Source organism: Ceratotherium simum, chromosome 25 (assembly GCF_057802395.1).
Source record: "Ceratotherium simum simum isolate JZ-2026a chromosome 25, ASM5780239v1, whole genome shotgun sequence".
Taxonomy (NCBI): Eukaryota; Metazoa; Chordata; class Mammalia; order Perissodactyla; family Rhinocerotidae; genus Ceratotherium; species Ceratotherium simum.
Window position 1 is genome coordinate 10,384,875 of NC_141924.1, and position 26,002 is coordinate 10,410,876.

The 26,002-nt window shown below is 52.3% G+C and overlaps 1 protein-coding gene across 1 annotated transcript in view; it reads right to left on the reverse strand.

Annotated features, from left to right (window-relative positions):
- Window positions 1-736: 736 nt before the first annotated feature.
- Window positions 737-26,002, reverse strand: part of SACK1F (scaffolding CK1 anchoring protein F) — a 35,938-nt gene continuing 10,672 nt past the window's right edge. The window contains exons 2-5 of the mRNA XM_004437882.2: window positions 16,058-16,225; window positions 15,386-15,507; window positions 13,679-14,373; window positions 737-7,077 (exon numbers count right to left, since the gene is read on the reverse strand). Of these exons, the coding sequence (XP_004437939.1) occupies window positions 7,028-7,077; window positions 13,679-14,373; window positions 15,386-15,507; window positions 16,058-16,225 (1,035 nt within the window). The 3' untranslated portion in view covers window positions 737-7,027. The remainder of the gene's footprint in view (window positions 7,078-13,678; window positions 14,374-15,385; window positions 15,508-16,057; window positions 16,226-26,002) is intronic.

A 26,002-nucleotide genomic window follows, 5' to 3' on the forward strand; every position in this document is an offset into this window, starting at 1 on the left:
TGACAGTTGGGAGCTAGCGTTGGGAGCATGGAGGAAAGGTGTCCCGGGCCAGGGTCGGCAAACAACGGCTTGAGCTCCAAATCCAGCCACTGCCTGTTTTTGCACAGCCCACGAGCTAAGAATGATTTTTACATTTTTAAATGACTGGAAAAAATTTAAAGAATATTATTTTGTGATACATGAAAATTATATGAAATTCAAATTTCAGTGTCTCTCAAGTTTCACTGGAATCCAGCTGCACCCGCTCGCTTACGTACTGTCTGTGGTTGCTCCAGTGCTTCAGCAGCAGCAGCTGTGACGGACGCCGCACGTTCACAAAGCCTAGAATAATGACCATCTGGCTCTTGACAGAAAAAATTTGCGACCCCCGGCCTCTGCCATCTGACTGTCACCCAGAGGAGGCAGGAGATGCGCTGCGAGCTGGCCACAAGGTGTCAGCATTTCACCACGGTGCTTCAGCCACGTGCGCTCCTCTAAGGAAGCACAGCCCGGAGTTTGGGTTCTGGGCCCAAACCCTGTGCTGGCCCTTGGGCCTTCTAGTCTAGCTGGGGAGACAGCTGGGCTGTAGTCACTGGGCGAGCGAGTGTAAAAGACTAGAAGGAAACTGGGGAGCGTGTGGTCTACACGAAGGGGACAGGACTGGTTTGGGATGTCCAGTGACTTGGTGCAGGTTGGCAGGCTCATCTGGGTGTGCTGTTTCTTTGGTTTGGGTTTAATTTGATATAATGAAAGAGTCTCCAAACAAACTAAATTGTTTATTTTACAACTATCAATCAAGAAAAGTTGTGGGACTTTGCACAACCAGATAAGACTGCGGCCCTCCTCCATGCCTGGAACCAACAAACCCACAGAGCTGAGGTGGGGATGGGCGTGCACGAGGGGAACACGGAGCCCCGCCAAGCAGAGCAGCTCACAAATGGCATCTCTGGCAGGTCTTCTCCACCTTCTTTCCAAACCTGGGCCTGAGCCTGAAACTTCTTCCAGGTGGACAGGCATTTGGACCCATGCACCAACTGCTCAACACAGAAGTGGCAAATATCCAGGGAGGGAGCAAGGGAGAGGGTCCAGGAGACAATGCTCCAAGAGGGAGATGACAAATCGCCTGATAGCGCACGCCACTGGCAGCACGGGCGGGTACTGGGCTGCCCCTGGCTGTTACCCATGGTGCTCAGTGCTGTACCCCCCACACCCTCGGGAAAGTGGGACCAAGATTATATTTTACACAGAAGGAAACTGAAGTTTGGGATGTGAAGCAGCTTGCTGGCTTTTTTGGCTAATATGTGGCAGAGTGGCGAAGCCAGCCCGAGCCTGCCCCTTCTGAAGACTGTCCTCTCACCACCACACGCCTCAGCTAAGACCACAGCAAGCGGCATGACCCCACACCGCCCTAAATTCACGAGCTCCGCCGGGGCTTCCTCGCTCACCATTCATCCCAGGCCTAGCACACAGTAAATATCCATTGAATGAACAAATGAATAAAGCCTTCCAAATACTGCAGTGAAGTACTTGTCCAATCACCCAACTTCCAAGACCTTCCAGGAAGAGATGAGCCAGGCAGCACAGGCTGCACACAGGAAATAAGAACTGCCAGGTAGACTTCTTGGTTCTTGCAACAGAATGGGGTCTTTTGCTTGCTTGTGCCCAGGGGACGTGGCCTCTGTGGGCATACAGCCTGTTCTTGCCTTTTCCTCCTCCAGTCTCCCCCCACACTTGCTGGCTTCTGTGGCAGGTCCCAGTTGGTCTCCTACGACAGGGACATCTGTTCCTGGGGCTGCTTTTTAGTGGCTGCAGACAATGCCTAACTTCTAGCCACTTTTCTGATGAAAACTTGTCTCCAGCTGCCTGTCACTTGGAAAGGCCACATGACACAGTGCTAGTGCTCTAGGAGGGTCTGGCTAACCAGATTCTAGCCTTTCCCATGACTTGTTGGGGGCCTTTGGACAAATTGCCTCATCTCAAGGCCTGTCTGGGGCCCTGCTTTTGTGTTAGCCTTTGAAAGAAGCATGCAGACAGGCCATCCCTGGGCAGCCAGATGCCTAGAGACCTGGGTCTGCCCAGTCTGGAGCGACTGGGAAATGAGGACCATCCACTGAGGACACACGCTGAAGGGGAAGCCTTTCCAGAGGAAAGGATTCGAACAGGAAGGACTTTGATAAACCCCGCCCTTAAGAAATTAAATTGAAGAGAGCAGAATCCTGTTTGGCTTTCACGTACAGTCTCAGAAGTCAGGAACAAGACTGAAAGGGTTATGATCAACTCTGGTGCCTCTGACATTGCCCAGGTCAACCAGTGTGGCTTATTCTCCATATCAAGGTGCTGTCAAGTTTTCAATCATTTAACAAATAGCTATTAAGCAACAGTGGAGACAACAGTGAGCCAGACAGACAATGTCCTGGTCTCCAGGCGCAGGAACCCCAAGGACAGAGTGGGTGCCTAGTGTGCTGGGCAGCAGCACATGCCGCTGGAGCAGGGGTCGGGGAGCTCGGCTCATAGCTGGTAGGGCAGAAGCTTTGCAGGGTAGGGGGGAGAAGTTCAGGCCTGCCCACCTTTGCGAGGCCTTCTGGCTGATCTAGCGATTAATCAGCCTAAGAACACCCTCATGTCTGCACCTGCCATCTCTCAACCTTCTCTAAGGTAACTCTCAATCTTGGTCTGGCTTAGCTTGCTAAACCCGGGGTACCTGTTCTGCACCAAACCTCCCGTCACTGGAACAGCAGTGCAGACAATCACAGTGATGGCTGCTGGGTCCTCTAGGCAGGGGGGGAATGGCTGGCACACAGCCAATGATAAATGATATTCAAGGTGCATGGCAGGGCTAATTAGCTGCTAAGGGGGCTCTGTCAACGTTCACTCAGAATGTGGCCGTGACACTCCACAGAGCGATTCCCACCTAGCCTGACTTGAGGAGTGTAGAAGACTCTCTGCCCTGGCTGCCTTCTGAGGTGGGGATACTGCTGGGCACACACAGTTATGTCCGATGGTGCTTTCTGTGCAGGACTTAATGGAGACTGAAGGAAGGGGAACAGATTGGGAGGAAATGTGACAGGGTGCTGAGTGGAGTAAGGCAGATGTGTGCACATAAACACACCTGTTCTGGGGAGTACAAGGTGGTGAAGAGCTAAGCAAGGTAACTAGAACAAAGATGGAAGATGCTATTATGTCGCTCACAGAAAGCAAAATCTTTGGCAAGTCAGCCAACCTCTCTGGGCCAAAGCGTTCTGTCAAACAAAGGTAACTGTTTTACAGGGGGTACGCACATGAAAGCAGCTCAGACAAGCGCCCACAGGCCTTCAGGGCTGCAAAGAGAGCCGTCTTTCTCAACTGGGGCGACTTTACCCCCCAGGGGACATTTGGCAACGTCTGGGGACGTTTTCGGTTGTCTCAGATGGAGGGGTGCAACTAGCATTTAGTAGGTAGGGGCCGGGGGTGCTGCTCAACATCCCACAGTGTGTAGGACAGCCCCTCCCCCAACAGAGAATTCTGTGGCTCCAAGTGTCACCAATGTTGAATGTGAGAAACCCTGAGCTGGAGGAGCAGGGTCAGAGCTGCGTTTTATGTGATGTGGGATTTTGAGAGAGCTGTGTACTTTTCTCACTTGAAACATGGGGACAATAAGACCCAAGCTGCTCAACACACCACTTTGTGAGGCTCAGTCCCCAAATGCACAGGGAAACTTTTTGTGAACTCTAAAGGGCTCTTTCCCAAGCTTTTCTTAATTTCAAACCTGCAGCTGACTGAAGCATCTAGCACAGCGACTGGCATGTAGTAGGCACTCATTAAATTAGAAAGAGAAAAGCGTCATAGTGGAAAAAAAAAAAAGAGGCCCACTCCCCCTCTCTGGCCTGTTTCCTCCATATCTCAAGGCTGCCTTTTTTGCCTAGCTTTTCTATTAAGTTCCACACAGGCAGAGGGTAGGGGTGTTAGCAGAGGCTGTCTCAAAAGCACCCTTGAAGGATCAGGGATTGGACCAACAGTACCCGAGAACAGCTGACAAAGGAGACTGGGAAGTTTTGCCGAGTCTCAAGGGAAAGACTCCCAGCCCCACGCAGGAGTCCTGTGCTTCCTGCTTCTGGGGGACAAGATCCAGAGTGGCAGCAGCCCCTGGGTGCCTCTGCTCATCGGAGGTCAGCCTGTCCAAGGAGTAGCACCAGTCGTTGACACTCAACCTACAGAAGCTGGACTCAGAAAGTGGGCCGCTTGGGCCGGCCCCGAGGCTTAGCGGTTAAGTGCGCGCGCTCCGCTGCTGGCGGACCAGGTTCGGATCCCGGGCGCGCACCGACGCACCGCTTGTCGGGCCATGCTGAGGACGCGTCCCACATACAGCAACTAGAAGGATGTGCAACTATGACATACAACTATCTACTGGGGCTTTGGGAAAAATAAAATTATAAAAAAAGAAAGTGGGCCGCTTCGTGGTGGTGGTGCTGGTTGCGGGGGAGGGGTGAGGCAGTGAAGCCAGGCCCTGGCCTGAGAGCGACGTTTCATTCCTGTTACTCTCGGAGGCCTTCCGACATCACCAGCTTTGTGGAAGCTGCTGAGGAGGGACCAAAGGCACGCTCCACCCTTGAACTTGTCTTCCGACTGGGAAGGCCAGATGTTCCCTTGAGATTTGATGAGAGAGAGAATATCTCACAAAGTATATGCAAGCGCTGGGACAGAGGGCAGATGTGCTCAAAACTGAGAAGCCAAGAGGCAGAACGGAGTGGGCTGGAGCTTACGCAGACAAGCAAACATTAGGAACCGCATTTTAGGACTTCAAGATCCTCAGCAATCTTTGGACTGCTGTCTGTTCCCAAGCATCTCAGAGCTGGAGGGGGTGCGAGGCCATCTTGTCCAAATGCCTGTGAGGGGCTGAGGAAACTGCGACTGGGGGGGAGAGGTGCCCTGCCTCCCAGGCCAGCACTCTTCCCACTCTCCTGTGTTGCTTCCTCTTCAACATATGGTCTCCCACTCCGCTTTGTTCCTATGAAGGAGGTGAGAATAACCCCGTCTTGGCACGGGGAGAAATGGGGGCAGGAAGGCAGGCCTGGCTCAAGGCTGCAGTGACTTGGAACTTCCAATCTGGGTCCTCCCACATGGCAGGGCAGGGGAGGGAAGGGGCTGGGCTATGCCTGCTTCCCTCCTAGGGGAGGCCCAAGAAGCCCTCGGTAGAATCGCTTAGCAGCGGGTCCCTTCTTGCACCTCCTCCCTTGTCCCGAGGCATCCGCTCTCCTCACCAAGGGTGAGCTCTTTGCCCTACTGCAACTGACCCACCTCGTGTCCCACACCTCAAGGTGACCACAACCCGTGTCCCATCTCTCCCTTCCTTTCCCTCCAGAACAAGCATGTGCCACACTGCCAGGCCTTGGTGCGTAGGAAGCACTTTCAGAAAGTGTTTAATCCTCACAAAAGCTCCGGGAGGCAGGTCAGGGCCCCTTGCTCCCCCACCAACATGCCAGAAGCTAACCTCAGGGTGAACAGAGGAGCCCCTGAGAACTAGCTTCACCCTTCCTTTCCTGCCCCTCCCCACCGCCAGAGAGGCCAGGTTCTTCTCAAACGACTGTGCAGTGCCGTCCTCCTTCCTGCTTTCTCAAAGGACATCTGGTTCACCTCAGCGCCGTCAACGCTCCCCTGCTCGCCTCTGCACATCAGCCGCCTCACATCAGCCGCCTCGCAGACATCTGGGCCCCTCCCCCAGGTGCTGCTCGTGCCCTGGGGTTTGCAGAAGGAGACGCACGGGACGAGAATTTGGTTCAGAGTGAGAGGCTGCGCACAGTGCTTTCACAGGGCCTGCAGCCTTGGCTCCCCTGGGATCTGAGCCCCAGCACCTGGTTCTGAGCAGAGCCGGCTCGCACAGCCTGCATTTTGGCAATTTCTCTGTTGTCCATTCAAGACCTCTTTCCTCAGACCCCCAGTCACACAAGTGGGGAGGGGGCAGTGTGCAATTTTAGGCAGGTCTCTGTGGGCTGGCATCGTGGCAATTAGGCCAGGCACCTTTGGGGAAGCTGAGGTTACTCAACACAGCTGGGCTTTCAGCAGGAGGCTAAGGCTGGTCTTTGGCTGAAATGTGGCTAGAGAAGGCACGGAAGTCCTGGCTGGTGAAGGGGACCGAGGGCCATCTCGGGGCGGGGGTGTGGTGTGTGTTGGGGGTGGAGGACAAATGCTCCTGTCTGCAGGGCCCTGCCTCCCAAACCACCCTAACTGGCCCTCGGCCAAGCTCTCTCTCTCCCTGCCTTGGGCTGCAAATCAAGGCACATGAAGGGGAGGGAGTGGCCTCAGGTAAAGGCACTAGAAGAACCACCATGTCAGCTTGCAGCAGGCAATAGCCAAATAAGCCTAGACCACCTGGGGCAGAGACTGCCAAGATGGCGCAGGAAAGGAGACCTCAGTAGAGGGCTCTTAAAATGGCAATGTCAAATACTGGCCCTGGCTAGGGGGAGGGTTTCCCCTCACTCATTCAGAGTCTAGTGTAGGGACCGGGCCAGGAAGGCCGCAGCAGCCAGTGCCCCAGCTGTCCCAGCTGCACCTTCCACCTTGAGTTCAGAGGCTAGAGCAACTGGATCCTTGGCTCAGAGCCCTGTCCTCCTCCCTTTTATTCCACCAACCTCTTGGGGGGACCAGAAGCACCAAGAAGCCTAGGGAAGGAGAAGTCGGGGGCTGGGGCTGCCCTGGAGACCCCATCACATTAAGGTATAAAGCCATGGGCTCACCCCATCTAGAGACCTGCAGGGCGAGGCTGGCCCAGTGGAGGGAGGGGGTCGGGCATGAAGGAGAGCGGACACCAGTGAAGCTTCCACTTCATGTAAACAAGGAGGAGTGAGCCCTGCCCGGCCACCGCCACCGCCAGTCTTGTGGAGGCATGTGATTATCTTGAGATGCTGCAGACCCTCACATCTGTGATTCAGGGTCCCTGAGACCAGGATGAAGGCTGCTGGGGCAGGAGGCCAGCAGGGCTCTGATGTGTAAACTGGTGCAGGGTTTGACCTGTGTTCTCCACAGGACAGGACAGGGGGGCATCCACAGGTCCTGCCCACTGCTGGCCCACGGCTCAGGAAATCACGCAATTGCTGGTCTTGGCAGGACTGGGACTTGTTTTACCTGCAGAGACAAGGGACACAGGCAGGGAAGGGTATAAATGACGTGCTTAGTGGATTCACCTCCAGCCCCTCTCCTGTGCACTGCCCACACCTCAGATTTGGGGGCTGGGGTCACTGTCTCCCTCCCAAGCTGCTGATTTGGAAACCAGGTCAGTAGGGGCCCCAGGAAAGCAAAAGGACTGTCCTGACAGCCTCAGCAAGACTGCCACTGATTAGGACATCAAGGGATCTGCCATCTCCTGACCTCAGCGGGGTGGGGGAAGGATCCAGACCCCAAATCAACAACTACAATCAGTGACTTAAAAGTCTTGCCAAGAGGCAGTTTAGCTAACACCATGCGCAGCCTCACAGCTTACAAAGCACAGCCCCAGTCATTCTCTCAGGTAGCCCTTGTGGGCGCTGCACTGTGAGAAGGTCTCATCAGTCCTATCTTACAGCTGAGCGTGGCGGGGCCCCCAGGCCCCAGAGCCAGCCAGCGCCAGCGTCTGGTCTTCCAAATCCTGTCTCAGCTCCCTCTGCCATGCAGGTTGCCTAAGGAGGAAGAGGAAAAGCTTGTGCCTCAGGAAGGGTCAGTAGGCTGACGGAGAGCCAGGCAGTGTGGCATGGACCACATGCTTAGGGAGGTGGTTTTAAGGAAGAGGATGGAGGGAACGCACTTCACTGAGAGGAAAGGGGGCGAGAAAGCTGTTCTGCTCCAGGCCAGAGAAGCACGTTTCTCCTCTTCCCAGCCCCCTTCCATCTATTTCCACTTCCTTTACTATCCCAAGCAGAGACCAGTGGCTTCTTTGGCAGGATTCCTGCCATCGAGGGAAGGGGGGAGCTGCAAGACAGACACTGACACCTCCCGGCTTGCCTGCGAGGAGTCGGCCACTGGATCCATGTCCTTCTGGCACACCGGCTGCCTTTCTCCCAGGTGGAAGCTGCTGTTATTTTCTGCCTGTTCCTTTCCACACTGCAAGGGTCACCTCCCTGGCACTCAGACCACCTTCTCATATCACTTCAGCTGTGAATTTACTTAAGGTGGCTTCTGTCTCCTCTCCTGGGCCATTAGCGAGAGACACTGAGCAGGCCCGAGTGGAGACCCTTCCTCCTGCCCTGCTCCTGTTACCCACCGCCTTCCCTGGGCTGGACTGAACTCACTCCTCGGGACTTGCTACAAGTCCAGCTGAGCCTCCTTGGAGGCTCGCTGACAGCGCTTAGAGCTTAGAGGAGGTGGGAAGGGAGCCAGATGACTGTGGCCCCCCTCCCCAGAGCTCCGAGGGTCAAGGAGCTTCGTCATCTGCCATGTGGTGCTGAGGTTGCCTCTGGTGCAGCTCTGCTGAAGTGATCACATTCCCCCGTCCCCTCACTGAAGCAATGGACATGTCTGTCCCCACTTCCTCTCCTTAGGGGCTTGTTTTATTGAGCAGATGCGAGCTCCTCCCCGGAGGCAGTGGCACTTTGGAGGCAGGATCCTGAAGCAGGGGAAGGAGCGTAGCTTGGGATGGGGAGGCTAGGAGCCTTAGAGGAGCCTCATGCCCGGACAAGGCGGCAGGAGCAGGGGTCAGGGCCTGTGTTTGCAGGGCGTGCTTCCCACTCCCCCACTCATTTTATAAGGCTGGATGAAAGCCCGAAGACATACTTTATACTCAGAATTCATCCCTATGCCTCTGATAGAAAAACTGGTTTGAGGAAAAATTCTTTGTGTTCCATCATGATTCCATGTACACGCGCAGGTGTTCAGCAAGAGTCTGAGGCGAGTCAGACCTGCTCAGATTAATAGGGAAGAATCCAGAAACAGCCCTCAATTTTATTTATTTTTTTTTTACAAAGTACGTGTGACATGGGCAGTTCAAAAGAAGCTTAGGAGAGAAAGTCCAACTTCAAAGGGAGGCGACACTGGAGTGAGACTGAAAGTGGGGGTGGGAAGTGGGAGAAGAGGGGGCAGCAAGACGCAAGGGCTGGAGGGGGAGCCGGCCTTGGCGTCAGGACAGGCTCATCTGTCAGTACCCAGCAAGTCTGGTTTAGCTGGCAGGAGAGAGGTGACAGGCACGATGGGCTCTACCTCCCTATAGGTTCCTGGGCCTCACAGTCTCCCTTTCTGGAAGATTCTTCCCCTGGATGTCCACATGGCTCTCTCCTTCCTTCCTTCAAGTCTCTGCTCAGATGCCCCTTTGTCAGAGAGGCGTCCCCCGATCACTTTTTATAAAAGGGTCACTGCCCTCCCCTGTCCCCTCTCTCCAGGACAGTATTCACTCCGTAAGAGCAGGGACTTTGCTCGTTTTTTTCACTGCTGTACCAGGAACTCAGAACAGTGCCTGGCACAGAGCAGACGGTACATAGACGTATATCTGATGGATAAAATGATGACCAGGCAATGCAAGCTACTTCAGGGTTCATAGCAATACCCACAATAGTGGCCTCGAGAGACACTGACTGGGTGATCCACGTGCCTCACTCACCTAGATGGTGATGTAGCCCTGGCCCAAGAGGGCCCAGAGGGGCAGGGGATTATGACATCTGCCAGTGAGAATCAGGTCGCCTGCCTCTTCTCTAGAGCCGTGTGGCGTCAGTTCCTAGAAGGATGCTCTCTGGCTCCCCTCACCGGTGTTGTGGGATCGGGACCCCGGATGGGAACGGTGACCAGGTTTACCGCATCAGACTGCAGCCTCCAACACCAGCTGGAGGCTGACCTGCACTCCTCAGGAGCTACAATGAATTTTGAAACTCTTTCTTGACAAGAAAGCTCTTGAGGAACTGGAGGCCCACAGGTCCCTCACTTCCCCAACCTTCCATCCTGGACAGGGGCCCAGATTTCCAGGAGAGAGATCTGAGGCCTTCAGCCTCCCAGGATGACACAGGTGAGCCTGAAGTCTCCAAATCCAGGAGCCCAGTGGCGACAACACTAGGAGCCAGATCACACTGCCAGCCAGAGTGGCCAATCCATGCATGAATAGGGGAACCAGGCGAGTTCTGGAAAGGCAACCATCGCTGCAGTCACCTCAGACAACTCTGGGAAGAAAAGCATGAGGCCAGGGGACTTGGAAGGTAGTGACCCACAGGCACTCCGTGGCGTAAATGACCACTCTCCTCTTCCTCTCCACTGGTGGGATACCAGGGGGAAAGTCAATCACGTATTCAGGCTTCGGCCTTTCCAAACAGTCTTTAAAGATATAGGTAAATGGTGCCAACTTTAACCTTCCAGAGACAGCCACAGGCTTTGTGAAAGGCCCTGGGAGGCAAGAGACCATGCTACCCTTTTCTCACTGTGTGACCATGGATGCAGGGGCTCGCCTCTGTGCCTCTGGGGTCTCGTCTGTGAAACGATGTCATCAGGCAGGGTGGTTGTGAGTTCTGTGTGAAAGCACTGAGCACCCAGTCCACCCAGCACTTGCCAGGTACTCAGCAAAATTCTGTGCCTTTCTTCCTTCTCTTAACCGTCTTGGAGAGTGTTGGCCGTTTCCCAGTGATTTCCCTGGGGGGACCAGGAGGGGCTTCAGGACATCACCTGGAACCTCCTCCCCGCTGCCTGGCAGTCCCCTGAGGGCAGGGCCCTGTCCTGCTCTGGGGACCCCGGGCACAGGAAAACACCCAGGGCACTTGTTTAACATGCAGATTCCTCACTGCATTTTAACAAGGCTCTCCAGTGACTGCTGTTCCCTGAGGTTGGGATCTCTGCCCCAGAGGGCCCATCCAAACTCCTGGATGGACGCAGCAGAAGGCAGGCTCAGGGAGAGGTACTGAGCGCATCCAGAGCAGGAGCAAGCCCTCAGCGATAGGAAGAGAAGGAAAAGGTACTCGCTTCCGCCAGTAGAGGGGGCTGTGAGCCTTCAAACCACCAGGCGGCCCGGCTGGATCTCCAGGCCTACAGGAAGGGATTTCCGAAGGTTCTCCCAAGGGCCATACTTGGGTTTGCAAAAATTTGCATGCTGTTTGACAACTATATACTTCTTATCAAGCAATTTTACAAGATGTCAGCGCCCAGCCTGTTTTTCTCTCTTTCACCCACCCTGTCATCAGCCCAGACTCTCCCTTGACAAGAGGGCAGCAGAGACAGTCAGGAGGGACAGAGTCAGAATCAGAGCTCCAAGGGACCTGGAAACCCTCCCTGGCTCACCCCCACCTCTTCTCAACCAGGAAACAGCCCCGGGAGGTAAAAGGATGTGTCCAGGTATGGGGAGTGCTTTGATGCCCTGGGAGCTGAGATCCACACCATGTCTATTCTGATGATGTTCTGAAAGTTCACTGTAGGAAAGGGATCCTTTCCTGGATGCGGCCCTAAGGTAGCAGCTAAAGGGATTTCCTCCCAGACGACAGTTCCAAGCGTACTAGGATTACCAGTTCCAGCCTTGGGGCCCCCACGCTGACCCTGACCCTCTGGCACAGAGTCCTCCTGACTTAGCTTCTGCTGCCCGAGAGGAGGCACTGAGACAGCCCAGCCTCAGTCAAATGTTTGGGAGGCTAGAGGCCGCTAAAAAGGGCCTTTGGGGAGAGAAGTCCCCCTTCTTGCCCTGCCTTTGAGGGAAGAAAGCAACAGGGAGAGGAAAGCTCTCATTAGGGGCTTGAATTTCGGGCCCTCGGGTACTGGATGCCCATCCAGGTGGGCAGAGACTGTGCTGGGTGAGGCCACTCTGTGTTTCTTCTAAAGGATGGAGAAGGAATAGGGTGATCTTGCTGGGCATCCCCCAGACCTTCCTGAATTTATGTGCCAGCACACTCTCGTGCTTGCTCTTCTCTCTCTCTGGGTATTGGGCTCTGTCCGGGGCTGCCTGGCTGGCTCCTGGGCACCATGTGCAAACACTCAGAGAGCAGCAGCAGTGGCAGCGACCATCCAAGTCATCCAAGCAGGGGAACCCGATGCAGAGAGACTCAGGAGAGGCAGCAGGAAGGGACAAGACAATGGGCCTTTCGTTTCTATGGAAACAGCACCTCAGGGTGAGGGGCTGAAGGAAAAGAAAGCTTCCACTTCACCTCCAGTCAGGACTCCAAACAGCCCCTTTTGTGGTTGGGCTCCTCCTCCGCCCCTTCCCTGCCAGGTGTTCACCATGGCAACCCTTCCTCCAAACGAGAGGTGCAGAGCAGCAGCAGCATCTGGTGTTGGGGGAGCCAGGAATCCCAGGGGGAATGGGACGGGCCAGCTACCCCTCTCCTTGACAGGACATGGGCCCTGGCCTGGGTTTGAGTCCGGGCCCCACTACCACTTACTGTGTCTTGAGACCACTTAATTCACCTCTCCGAGCTCCCACCTGCCACCTCTGTGGTTGTTGTGAGGGCCAGTTGAGAGGGAAAGCACCTAGTGAAGGTTCTGGCACATGGAGGCACTGCATATATGCTTCCTGGCCAAACGGAGCTATAGCACTGTGCTCCTGCTATGCCCAAATGCACGGAGACTCCCAGGCCCATCCTAACTTGAAGGAGCACAGACTGAGTGTGTCACGCTCTGTAGTAGGGCTGGGGAATCAGCAGAGTGGGAGACAGTTGTGACCCTTGCTCTCAAGGTCAAAGCTGGGGAAGCACTCAGGCTGCCCAGGACGGGACCTCAGGCCCTGCCATTACTACCCAGCCAGCCAGGGAGCCCAGGTTCACTGCTACAAAGCCCTACAGCCACAGAGGGAGAAATCTCAACAAAGAACCCCTTTGAGGGCCGGCCCCATGGCTTAGCGGTTAAGTACGCGCGCTCCGCTGCTGGCGGCCCGGGTTCGGATCCCAGGTGCGCATCGATGCGCCGCTTCTCAGGCCATGCTGAGGCCGTGTCCCGCATACAGCAACTAGAGGGATGTGCAGCTATGACATACAACTATCTACTGGGGCTTTGGGGGGGAAAATAAATAAATAAATAAAATCTTTAAAAAAAAAAAAAAGAACTCCTTTGACCCAGAGATGCTGACACAAGAAAAGGCACCAGTAGCAGCCTTGGCTGGCACCATCAGCCTCTGGAAAGGCCACACTGGAGACTGCTCCAGAGAGAGAGATAAAGGCCAGGATCTCTAGTGGACTCCAAGGAGACAGCCAGAAAGATACCACCACCAGGAACCATCTCTCCTAGAGGGAAGCAGCGTGGCAAACACTACTCATCAAACAAACCCAGGGAGGAACCAAGTCAAACTATTTACCACAGAAATGAGGGGAGTGGGTCGGGGCACTGGGGCGCACAGGTGAGGGTCAGGTGTGTTTGACCAGGTTGGGTCCTGATGATAGGTGAACCAGCCAAGAACAAAGTTTGCTAGAACGAGCCCAGACTCAGAGGCGGGGGTCGAGCCTTAGCCCTGCCACTCAGCTGCGCTGTGCCTCTGCTACTTCACTTACAAAGGAGAAACCGTCCAAGCCTCTACAGGAGTAATCGTAGCTCTCAGACTGCCCCAGGCCCACCGTTCAGAACAGCTGGGCAAGGCAGGCACCATTCTACCCCTTTAGAGAGGAGGAAACTGAAACTCAGACCTGCAGCGGCTGGCCCCAGGCCAGAAGGTAGATGAAGGCCAGAGCAAATGGGAACTGGGGACTGTCTGACCCCAGAGCTCCTGCTCTCTCCCTGCCAGCAAGCTGCCTTTCTGCAGATATGAGGCACCGTTCCTCGATAAGGGCCAGGGGCCTGGGGGCACTGGGCCAGAGGCGGGAGGGCTCACCTGAGATGTCGGCACTGGAGCCTTCGTTGGGCCTCTTCCCCATCACAAACTCCACTTCGGCAAAGGTCTCAGTGGAGAGGGAGCTGGCTGTGCCGTTGGGCGCTGCAGGCCTCTTGGCCCGTCGGCTGAAGAACCTGCTGCTAAAGCGCTTGCCCTCCTTGGCTGGGGTGGCCTCTCCGTTGGCAGCTTCTCCCTTGCCGTTACGGGCTAGAGCCTCTCGGGGTTTGGGCTTCAGGTCCATATGCAGGTGAGAGACCACCCTGCCATCCTTCCGAATCAGCTCTCCCGAGGGAACGGGCTCCACGGAGGGCAGCACCTGCTCCAGTGTGACCAGGTCATTCAGGAAGCTCTCTAGGCGCTGGGCTGCCTCGCCGCCTCCGCTGCCCTCTTCCTGCCTCTCTGGGTCGCCGCTGGCCTCCCGCTGCTGTCGGGCGGCCCAGCGCATCATCTCCCCCGGTGGGTGGCGGCTGCCTGACACCAGGGCGTACTTGGGGTTGATGAGCTTTCGAGCCACAGTGGAGGTGTAGTTAAGGCCAAGCCTGCCAGCACCTCCTGCCAGGCCCAGCTGCTGGTACAAGTTCACCTCCTCGGAGATGGCATATAGCTCCCGGAACTCCACGTCGAAGGGCTCCACGTTCTGCCCTGTCAGGATGAGGAGAAGGTTCCTGTCCACGTAGGAGGAACTCCAGGTGAACCTGGGAACAGAAAAACAAGATGCATGTGCCCAGGCCTGTGGTCTCGCCCTGCCAGCAGCCCCTTGGCAAGCCCATCTCAACACCCATTGCCCCCGCCCCAACCTGATCCGCCACTGAGGCCAGATGCCTTGCCGCTTGGTGGAAGGCACCTCCGGGCCTTTGCACTGGATGCTTTCCCTCCACCAACCCAAATCCTCTTTTTTCCAGGTCTGGGCCTCGAATGCAGAAAGGCAGGCGGTGGGTGCAGGGCTATGGCATGAGAAGTCAGGCCTGGATTCAAACCTGGTTTCTACCCTGTGTGCCTTGTAAAACGGGGCTCATGGGGCTACAGCCAGAGTTGCTGTGAGGATCAAGTAAAATAACATATATAAAAATTTAGCTCAGAACCTGGCACAAACACATTTAATGAGTAGTAACTGCAGCTGCTATCGTTGTTAATATCATTCCATTACTTATTGATGCATCTCTGAATTTTTAGAGCACTTGACGTCTGCCAAATCCCAAACTTGAACCATGTAAGAAGACTTACGCCATTTATTAATTGTTTCATGTGCCCTGGTCTCTTTTCCTTACTTAAAATTTTAACTTACTTGGAGGGACAGAGACTGCACAGATGCAGTCTCTCATCTTCCTGGTAATTTACTTCTGAATCAGAATTTGGGAGACATTCCTTCCACGCCACACTCTCACATTTCTTTCCCAGATCTGGTCCATTCTGCTTCCTGCTTGTCTCACCTAACAACTAGCCTCAAAATGCAACTGATTGCTGTGGACCATGAAAGGCAGGAAGTGCTGAATGCCCAGTAAGAGTTGACCCTCTTTCTGGAATAATCCAGTAGCCAGAAAGTCTGAGGGAAGGGACTGGCCAGGAGGCTCTTCTCTGCTATGGGATCAGACAATACCTCTTAAACTAGTGACTATGGAGGCTCAAGTCCAGCATCTTCTGGAACAGGAACATTTATTACCATGAATAAAGGCCTCCCAGGCCCTTCTCTGACCTGGCAAAACTCACCTGTAAGAGCCAGTGGCTACTTTCTCACCATCTACCATCAGGAACTTTGATGACAGGGTCCCCTTGATCTTGCCCATGGGCATGTAGAAGCCAACACCTGTCACAGAGCGGACACGGATGTTCTGTTGAGAAGAGGAGAAACGCACCGTCACACAGGTTGGGGGCCTATGAGGCTCTGAGCCAAGTCTTTGCTTGGGCAGAGGAGCCCACTTGTCCATGAGACCCTGCCTGCTGGCTCCTGTCGGCACTAGACTCTGCTTCCTGTGGCCTTACAAGCGGAACCCCATTTGGAGGGCAGGAGGAAGTCCGCAAATCGTGCTTTGGGCGGGGACAAGCCCACGGTGGTTCCTGCCTGCTCCCAAAGCTCTCCAGAAGAGAACCACAGCCCCAGCTTTAACCCTGGCAGTGACTCTGCAGGCTGAGCACCCCAGGGCTGGGCCAGAGTGCCTCCTTAGCCTCAGCAGCCTTGGGATAAAATTTAAGCTGGGCATGTAATTTAGGATTATCAGTTCACGAGGCAAGGTTTCAGACAGAAGGAAAGGGGTTGAGATCTTGATGTTCAAGATCTTGATGATCTGAGCCCTGAACTGGGAAGGAGGCAGAGGAAGGGGCAGAAGTGGTCTCCATCTCATCTCCTGCCCTCCCTCCCGGCCCCCGAGTGGTACAACTTACCCGAATACGGAAGTCAGCGAGCTCTAGGCCCTGACACATCTCCAGGAAATACTTCACGCCTGCCTCATCCAGGATGATGTACACTGGCACTCGGCGCTTTGAGGCAGCGTCCACAATGTCTTGGAAGATATCGCCGTCCGTGAAGAGGTCCATGACCACAGCAACGACCTGGACGGGGAAGGCACCTGTGAGGAACGCCGTGACTGCACACCTACAGAGACACATCTCGGCCCTGAGAGGACCAGCTGGGCCCAGGGTAACTGGTGGCCAAGAGTCAAAAACCCCATCTGCACCACTCCTGGGTTCCCCACCTCCCCACCAACCTCGGAGCACACCTGAGCTCAGGAGATGGGCTCTCTGCTCTGGGAAACGCCTGAGGGTGCAGGCCACGCTGCTGGTACTTCATCCTTAACCAACCCCCACCGGCCCCCCTGGGGATCTTCCAGCAGCTCTTCAGAAGCCGTTATCAGGGGAAAGGAAAGTCGGTCCTGGTGCCCTAGGGAAACAAGCAGGCTCAAGAAGGTGCGATCACTGAGAGGCACGGAATGGACTCCTTTCCACAAGCTGCAGATCTGCTCTACCACCACCTTCTCTGCAGGCCTGGGGTACTGGATCTCCCTGCTACTGTGCAGACCCCTGTTCTTCCCTGAGCACAGATCCGGCCAGAGCTCCAGTTAGCTCAGACTGTCCCGGCCTCCAGGCGTCCAGGCCATCCCATTCCATCCTCAAATCAAGGTCACTGCCTAGGACTCTTGATTTCCCAAAGTCAGTTCTGATTATCCATCCTGGAAGGCAAGGCCTTCCGCAGCCTGAGGGAGATCTGCCTTTCTGACCTTAGCATCCTCCATTTTCCTACACAAACCTTCCTCTGCTCCAGAGGCAGGGTTTTCTTGTTGGCCCCAAGAACTGTGCACGTGATGCAGAGGAAAGGGCATGCTTTGGGGTCAGAGAGATCTGGTTATGACCACTTTCTATTTATGTGACCTTAGGCAAGTCACTGAACCTCGACGAGCCTCTGTTTCCTCATCTGCAAAGTGGGGATACCCTGTACTTTATACATCTGCCATCAGGATTAGAGACAATGTCTGTAAAGCAACAAACATGATGCCTGGCATGTAGTAAGTCCTCAGTAAATGGTAACCACTGTATGGCGGAGAGGGTCAGCTTGTGGTTGTAACCTGAACTCTGAAGTCGGGCAGACCAGGCCTCGTGTACCAACTCCAACGGTGACTCGTCAGAGCCCCAGCTTCCTTGGCAGCAAAATGGAGCTAATAGTAGCACCTTTCTCAAAGGGTTGTCATGAGGGCTTAGGGAGAGAAACCACAAAAGCACTTATCACAGTGCCTGGCACATGGTAAGCTCAGTAAGCAGTACCCTCCATCACCATCACCATCATTGTCACCATCATCATCACCACCGCCTTCACACGTGTGCTCTACCATTACCCCTGCCTCTAAGACCACTCCTCTCACCATTCACACAATATTATTTAAGGCTCTTCCTAGCTCCTGCATTTAATACTCAATCATTCCTACAAGTAACATTTACCCAGCTCCACAAGCAGAGGGAGGATCTGAAGACAAATAAACTATAATCCCTCACTTCAAGGGGTTAATCCACCTGGAACGATAAGATATTTTCAAAAAATAACTAAAACATAAGGAAAATGAGATAAATGCCTTAAAAGATGCACAAATGACATTTGATGTGAGTTCAAAGGCTGGGAGGGGAAGAGAAGGAGGGATGGAGGGAGGGAGGGAGATTAATTGATTACTTCCAGCCAGGGTAGAACAAGGCTTCACAGAGGAAGCTGCAACCTGAAGAGTGGGCAGCCTTGGGCACCATGAGAAATAAGCAGGGAGAAAAACTGAGCAGGGAAGTAGGCAAGGCTGCCAGGCATGGGTCTGCAAGTTGTGCACCGCACATGGACAATGGGCTGAGCAGGCGCGTGGAAGTTGTGCCTGCCTGAGGAAGGGACACCTTTTTCTCATCTGCATACAGGTGCCACATGGGCTAGCAGGGGCCTAGGAGGTGGGCATTTTAGGCAAAGACCACAACACAAACAAAGGCACGAGGACAAGGATAAGATGCACTGAACACTTTTGATGTGCCCCACACCATTCCAGGTGCTTGAGGTACATTTTCTAATTTGATCCTCACAATGAGGAAGATTGTTACTCCCATTTTACAGATGAGGAAGTAAATCCAAAGGGACAAAGTAACGTATCCAAGGTCAAGCAGCTAGCATGTAGCAGATTTGAACTCAGGTATGTCTGACCCCAGAGTCTTCATTTCACTGCATTATACTGCCTCACAGAGATGGCAGAGCTGTAAGGTATTTTAGAAACATTAAATAAAAAAAAAATTTTTTTTTAAAAAGATTATACAAGATAGGCAAACTAGCAAGACTGATAAAAACAGAGGAGATGCAAACAAAATACTGAATGAAAAAAGAGAAATAACTATAGATGCATTTGCTTTTTAAGTAAATAATTACAGAGATAACTGCAGAAATATTTACTTTTAAAAAATTTTAAGGAAATTCTTACTATTTAAGAAATAGTAAAAATGGGAAAAAAATTTTAAGACCATTTACACATTGATGAATTTGAAAATAAAAACAACATGGATAAGTCATTAAAAGTGAATTAAACACAATACAGCATAATCAAGTAAAGTTTATCCTGGAAATGTAACGATGATTCAACATCAGAAAATGTATTATTTTAATTTATAACATTTATGGGGTCAAGGAGGGGAAATCATATATTATCTTAAAAGTTTTAAAAAGTACTTGATAGGGGCCAGCTCCCTGGCATAGTGGTTAAATTCAGCACACTCCACTTTGGTGGCCTGGGTTTGTGGGTTTGGATCCTGGGCGTGGACCTACATCACTCATCAGCCATGCTGTGGCGGTGACCCACATACAAAATAGAGGAAGACTGGCACAGATGTTAACTCAGGGCTAATCTTCCTCAAGCCAAAAAAAAAAAAGAGTTAGATTGGCAACAGATGTTAGCTCAGGGCAAATCCTCCTCAGCTAAAAAAAAGAAAGTATTTGATAACACTAGATCCCTATCTGTGATTAAAATTCTCAAAAAACTAGCCACAGAAGGGACCTCCCTTAACTTGATAAAGGCTATCTACTAAAAACCCACCTGAAACACACTTAATAGAGAAATTTTAGACGCATTTTTAAAGTCAAGAATACTCACTATCACCACTGCTGTTCAACAAAGTATTGGAGGTCCTGACCAATGCAATAAGACAAGAAAAAGAAGTAAGAGAAAGATTAGAAGAGACAAAACTACCAGTATTTGGAGATGATATTTTTATAGAAAACCTAGTAGAATGCAAAGGAAAACCATTAGAATTAATAGGAGAATTCAACAAGATTGCTAGATATAAGAAAAACTTATAAAAATCAATAGCATTCTTCCACTATGGCAATAATCAACTAAAAAAAAAAAGAATAGAAAATAAGATCCATTCAAAATTGTAACTTAAGTACATAGTGTTTAGGAATTAATACCTTTATGGAGAAATTTTGAACACTCTACTAAAGGACATTTAAAAATATGTGAATAAATGAAGAGATAAATCATGTTCATGGATAACAGGATTTAATATTTTAAAAATCCAATTCTCCCCATATTAATAAAATCCAATGCAATTCCAATGAAAGTTCAGTAAATTTTTTTGAGGAACTCAAATACTTCTAAGATGTGAGGCAGAATGAAGATCCACAATAACTAAGTCAATGTTGAAAAAGAAAAGCTAACAGGGGACACTTGTCCTACCAGATAATAAGACATACTGCAGAGCCATAGTAATAAGAATTGTGGTACTGAGGTAGGAAGGAACTAAGAAATAGACTAATGAAACAGCATGGAGAGACCAGCAACCTATATGTATCTATATACATACATAAAACTTCAAGTCTGATAGGGGTAGAATCACAATTCAGTGGAGAAAGGATGCTGTTTAATAGATGCTGCTGGTAAAATTGGCTTACTATATAAAGAAAAATAAAGGTGGATCCCTACCTCACACCATATAAAGGTGAATTTCAGGTAGGCTAAATACCTAAACGTGATCCTTGAGATGTAGGAAAATATCTTCATGACACAGGTAAGAAAGGATTTCTTAAAATTCCAAAAGCACAAATCATACAACAAATAAAATTTAAAAAGATGCATTTGACAAATTAGAGATTTTCTGTTCAAAGAAAGATGCCATAGACAAGGGTAACTGATGGGAGAAGATATCTGCAATGTCTACAACCAAAAGGAGTTAATAATATACAAGGGATGCCTGCAAATCAGCAAGAAAAAGACAGGAAATTAATTAGAAAAATGGGCAAAGGATATGAACAGGTAATTCCTAGAGGAGATACCTGAATGGCTAATAAGTACGTAAAGAGAAGCAGACTTTCTTAGTAATCAGAAAAATTCAAATTAAAGGAAAGAGAGAGAGAGAGAGAGAGAGAGAGATACCACTTTATAACTATAAGATTAACTAAAAATTAGAAAGTTGTATAATTCTAAACATTAGTATGTGAGGAAAGGGGAACCCTCATTCACTGCTGGTGGGAAGGGACACTGGTGCAGTTATTCCCTAGAGCACTGGGCAGAGCTCAGTGGATTTCAGGATGTGCATAACTACAAGCCAGCAATGCCACTCTTGGCATTGCACCTGGGGAACCTCGTGGATATTTGCACAGGTCTATAAGGTGGCAGGAACAAAGATATTCTCTGTAGCTTTCTTTGGGACAGCAAGGAGTTGGCATAACTTAGATGCCTATCTCCAGAAGAATGGGTGAGGAATGTACACGACAGAGTGCTCTGTAGCACAGAAGCAATGAACCAGTTCTATGTGCAGTAACTTGGATAGTTCTTTTTAAAATGGATAGTTTGACTTAAAATGTTAGAGAATGAGATCTATAGCCTAATATCATTTATGTAAATAAGAACACTCTACATAAAATAACACTGCACGTTTTCAAGGATACAGACATATCCAAGGACATATACTGAATACATCAGAGTGGCTGCCTATAGATGGAGAAAGAATGGGAGGGGAGGCAAACATAAAGTAAGAGGGGCCTTCCATGGATTGAGGATGGCAGTGGACCATGAAAGGAGGTTCACAGTCAGCTCCACACTTGAGGTCCAGAACAAACAACACAACACACAACAGTTTGCCTGGAGCAGGTCAGGGTGGGTACGGGGTAGGTACAGTGAGGTTGGGGTGGGACCAGGGAGGGTTTTAACATGACACTTCAGGCCTCGCTCCATTGGAACATGGCTTCCCACCATCTTGTAGGGCTCCTGATATCCGGTCTCCAAGGGCTGTCTGAGGCCAAGAGTCCACTGCTGGCTCATTTCCAAACTCTCCACAGTATCCAGCTTAAAGTCACTCTCTATATATCACTGAGGAGAGCTTGACTGGCTCATGGAAGCGCTTCTAGAGCCACACACCCGCTTTTGTTTTGTAACTGAAAAAGCAAGCAGGGAGTAGGCCAGCCCTTGCCCTCACCTGCCAAAGGATGTGATGTGAGAGGATCACAAACTGAGGGAGAGACAGAGTCCCGAGGGCCCTGCCTTCAGGAGGCTTGGTCTGCAGCACCCTGGTGAAAGCCAGCCATCTGTGCCAGCCGTCACTACCAATTAAACAATGAAATATCTGTAGTAGGGAAAAAAATCAATTGCTCGCAGACTCCTGCAATCTCATTGTGGAGGAGAAGTGATAATTACCCTGTGCTTTCATCTCTGAGGGCACCGCGTGACATTCAGCTCCACAGCATCGGGCCCAGGAAAATCAGACCCCCCACCTCGGCTCCAGTGTTCAATGTGCCACATGATCCTCCCTGCCAAACCTAACTTCAAGACTCCCAGTGTAAACGGAAAATCGGGTTTCAAAAGAAGGACGTCACAGCTCAGAACCCAGGGAGACAGATTTCGTCAGGAGAGAAGAGTCACCTCCTCCTCCTGGCTGGCTCCCAGGGTCCTTTACCTGGTACCCACTGATGTGCAGCACCCGGGGAGAGAGGTTAATCCGCAGTGGCAGGAGTGTTTAGAAGCTGTCGCAGGCTCACCAGCAAAGAGGCTCTGATGCTATAACACTTCTCATCGGGCATTTGGTTAGTTCAAGGTCTCCTCAGTGGAGGGACGGGGTGGAGGTGGGGGAACAGGGGGGAGGGATAGGGAGCCTCAGAATTCCCCTCTATCTGTCATTTGACTCTAATTAAACTGCCAGCTTTTTGGATTCTCTCTCTGGACTCCTTAATTACCATTAGATTACAAAAATAATGAAAAGGGCTCCACCTTCCCCCTGCACACCATGGCAGCTCTGCTCAAAACAGCCGGGGACTGTCATCCCTGCTGTGTTTAGGTGACCCAGACTACACAGCCACCGCTCCACTGGATCTCCACCCCACAGAGCCGCGTTCGCCTGCCTCCCAAATCAACATCGTCTCAGTCACCCTGGCCAGAAGCCGGAGAAAGGCTTCCCCCTTTCTACCCACTGACCAAATCTAATCGGTCACGGAGTCCGGCAGGTCCCACCCCTCTGTGCACCTTCTCTGGGTGAAGTTCTTTCTGTTCCCACTGCTCTGCTGCCCTAGCTCAGACCCCCCTCATTTCTTACCCAACTTCTGGAATAGCTTCCTCACTAAGTGTCTCTCCTGCTCCGTCTCTGCCCTCCAATTCATTCTTCACAGCGATGACCCCCCCCAAAACAGACTGGTGAACCTGTGGGGCCCTCAGCCCTTGAGAGAGGTCCAAACTCCTGAATTCAGCATCTGAAGGCCTTGTGATCAGCCCTTTCCTCCTCTCTAGTTTCATTTGGGCCATCTCATCTCTGCCCTTGTTTTCAGCAGCACAGAATGACCGCCAGTTACCCTAACACGGGGTTTCTCTACTGCGGCACTATTGACCTTTTGGGGCCAGTAGTTCTTTGTTGTGGGGGGCTGTCCGGTGCATTGCAAGATGTTTAGCAGCATCCCGGTAGCATCACCCCAAGTGGTGACAACCAAAAACGTCTGTGGACATTGATAAATGAGTCCTGCGCCCCCCACCCCCCACTTTGAGAACCACCACACATATCAGGCAGTTTCGAGTCCCTTTGTTCCTACCCTTCCGTACCCCGTGAAACATCTGTGCATTTTTCAAGACTCAGCCAAGAATTTCCTGAACTTCTCTCCACTCAACAATGTTCCCCACTCCCTGCTTCCTGCCCACACTGTATTCCATGTAAACAGCAGAGCTCCTTGACACTTTGTCGTAGAATCTGCTGAACGGCTCTGTCCCTCACTGGGCTGTGGGCTCCTGATGGCAGGGACCCTCTGACTTCTCTCAGAATCTCCACCCTGGGGGACATCTCAACACAAAGTCAGTTTTCCATGTTTGTGGAACAAATGTCTAAACGGAGGTTGTTTCATGTCTGTTGTTTTATTTGCGGGGTGTGAATGTAGCTTTGTAGATCTCTCTTTTATTTCATTAATGACAAGGCACTGGGGTAGAGAAAAAAAACAGACAAATGAATGCTGAGCAAGATCCCTGGTTAGATCATCTTGCTGGAAGGGAGAATTGAAGCTCTTCCTCAAGGGTGCAGAGAAGGGAAAAGAAGTTGGTGCCTCTTGGGACTGCTGCCTAAGCGACAGCTCCAAGGTCTGATCTCTCTGCCTCCACTCCACCCACCCAAGATCTTGAAGGAGCAGCCAGCCCATGAGCAAGGACAGTACTTAACCAAGAGGTAGAAGTCCGCACCAAGGACATCAGGCCACCCGCACATACAGCAGGCACCTTTGTGGAAGTCACAAAAAGAGCGCATGTCCTCCCTGTGATGGGGGGCATGTCAGCGCTGCAAAGCACCTTGGCCATGCCCACGTGCGGGGCACAGGCTGACCTCTGCACTTGGCCCCTGCACTAAAGGACACTGCAGACTCACAGAATGTCAGAGCGAGGAGGAAACTTAACAGCTAGAGCCCAGCACCAAGGTTAAGCCACCCAGCAGGGTCTTGGCAGAGGCGGGACTAAAGCCCAGGCTTTTGACCCCAGTCCTGAGCTTGTCTACAACACCAAGCTGTCACCCCCAGACAACAGGGACATAGCAGGCTCTGGGGACAGATCTACTCTGACTAGGACCCCAGGCCACCTTCAGTCACACAAAACCAGGATGCACTGGTGGAGACAGACAATACCACTCCCTCCTTTACTGGTTTCCCCAGCTTTGCTGACGTGGAGCTCTAGGCACTGGGGCAGGTGTGGCTGCAGTTGCTGGCAAAGATCCACCCCTTTCTTGCTCAGCTCCACGGTGGGGAAAGCAGGAGGCCACAGGCCAAGCCTGCTGATCTCAGGGGTGTGCTGGTGATGGCCACTTCTTCCTGGGGAACAAAGGAAGGGAGCTGCCCAAGCCACAGCAGCGGTTCCAGTCCCCGCTTTCCCAACGATTACCCGTGCGAGCCCGGGGCTCGACTTTCCCCTCGAAAGGAAATGCCTGCTTTGCCTTCCTCCCAGGGCTGCTGGGAGGTTCCGATGAGATCACGCCCACGGAATCCCACGAAAAAGCTGTGTAGTTATGAGGGGTCGTTAAAGCGACTTGCTACAAGGTGAACGGGGCTGACTCCCCTCACCTTAAGCCCTAAACTGGTCAAGCTGCTACCTCCCACAATAGCCATCTGTCTAGCAGCCCAGGGGAGTCAGTCTGTCAGAGACCAGAGAGCAGGCCTTCCCTTCCCATGGAGGGCAGTGCTCGGTCGGCCAGCCAGCCTCCGGCTCAGACATCTCTGACAGTGGAATCTCCTTCTCTCATCTCCCCAAAGAGTGGGATCCAGGTCTACAGGGCAGTGGTTGTCAACTTCAGCGTATAAAGGATCCCCTGGGGTGGAGTGGTGGTGGGGGTGTGCCTATTGAATAGGCAGATTCCTGGGCCCCTTCCCCAGAGATTCTGACTCAGCAAGCCCGTGAAAACGCATTGGAACAACACGCTCCCACAGTTGATCGGAATGCAGGTGGTGGATGGATCACTGAGTAACGGCTGGTGTCTAGAAGAGAATATACTCTCTGGAAGCAGAAAGTCTCACTGGATGTGTGGCCTTGAGAGCCATTTAATCTAAGCCTCAGTTTCCTCATTAATATGGGGAGGCGATGCCTCCACAGGGTTGCTCTGAGTTTCAAATGAGATAATGCAGGCGGCACGAGAAGCACAGGGCTTGGCCTGTTGTGAGCGGTGGGCACGTGCCAGTGCCCTCTTCTTTCTCAGAGACGGAACCCAGAACAAAGGGGCCACCACCTCAGAGAGGGGGCGAGAGGGAAGGAACAGCCAGTGTGGGGCACGCCCAGCTCCTGGGGAGCCTGCAGCCCAAGCCACCCCCGCACAGACAGCAAGGTGGAGGTGTTTGTCCTCTGCTCAATATGTGCCCAGCAGGCCCAGCCCGGGGTGGGGATTAAAGCCTAGAGCACCACACCCCCAGAAAGGTCAAAACTTGAACTGACTTGAGGGGAAGGGCAGCTCAATTAAGAGAAGAAAAGTCCGCACCATGCGCTGTCGTCGAGCGATGCTGGGCGTCTATACCCGCACACTGAGCAGCCGGAGCGGGCAGTACCAGAGCAGAGGACCTCCAGGTGGGCTCCAGGAACCTGACCCGCACAGCCATCACCGGAGCACAGAAAGGTGCTGTTCGAGGATGGAAACGACTCATCCCCGGGGTTGGGGCTCTCAGTGCTCTGGGTACACCACAGACTTCTCTTGTCAAGGTTGCCACAGGCCCCATCTGAATTACCACCAATTTCCACACCAGTAGGGTGTGAACTACTAAATGAGAAACCTTTACCTGAAGCTTCCCGTTTATGCTCCTTGGGGTAAAAGAAAGGAGAGCCCAGGAGAGAAGGTCAGCGCAACCACCCAGGGGAGGACAGTCTGCCTGGCTCTGCCCCACCCCCT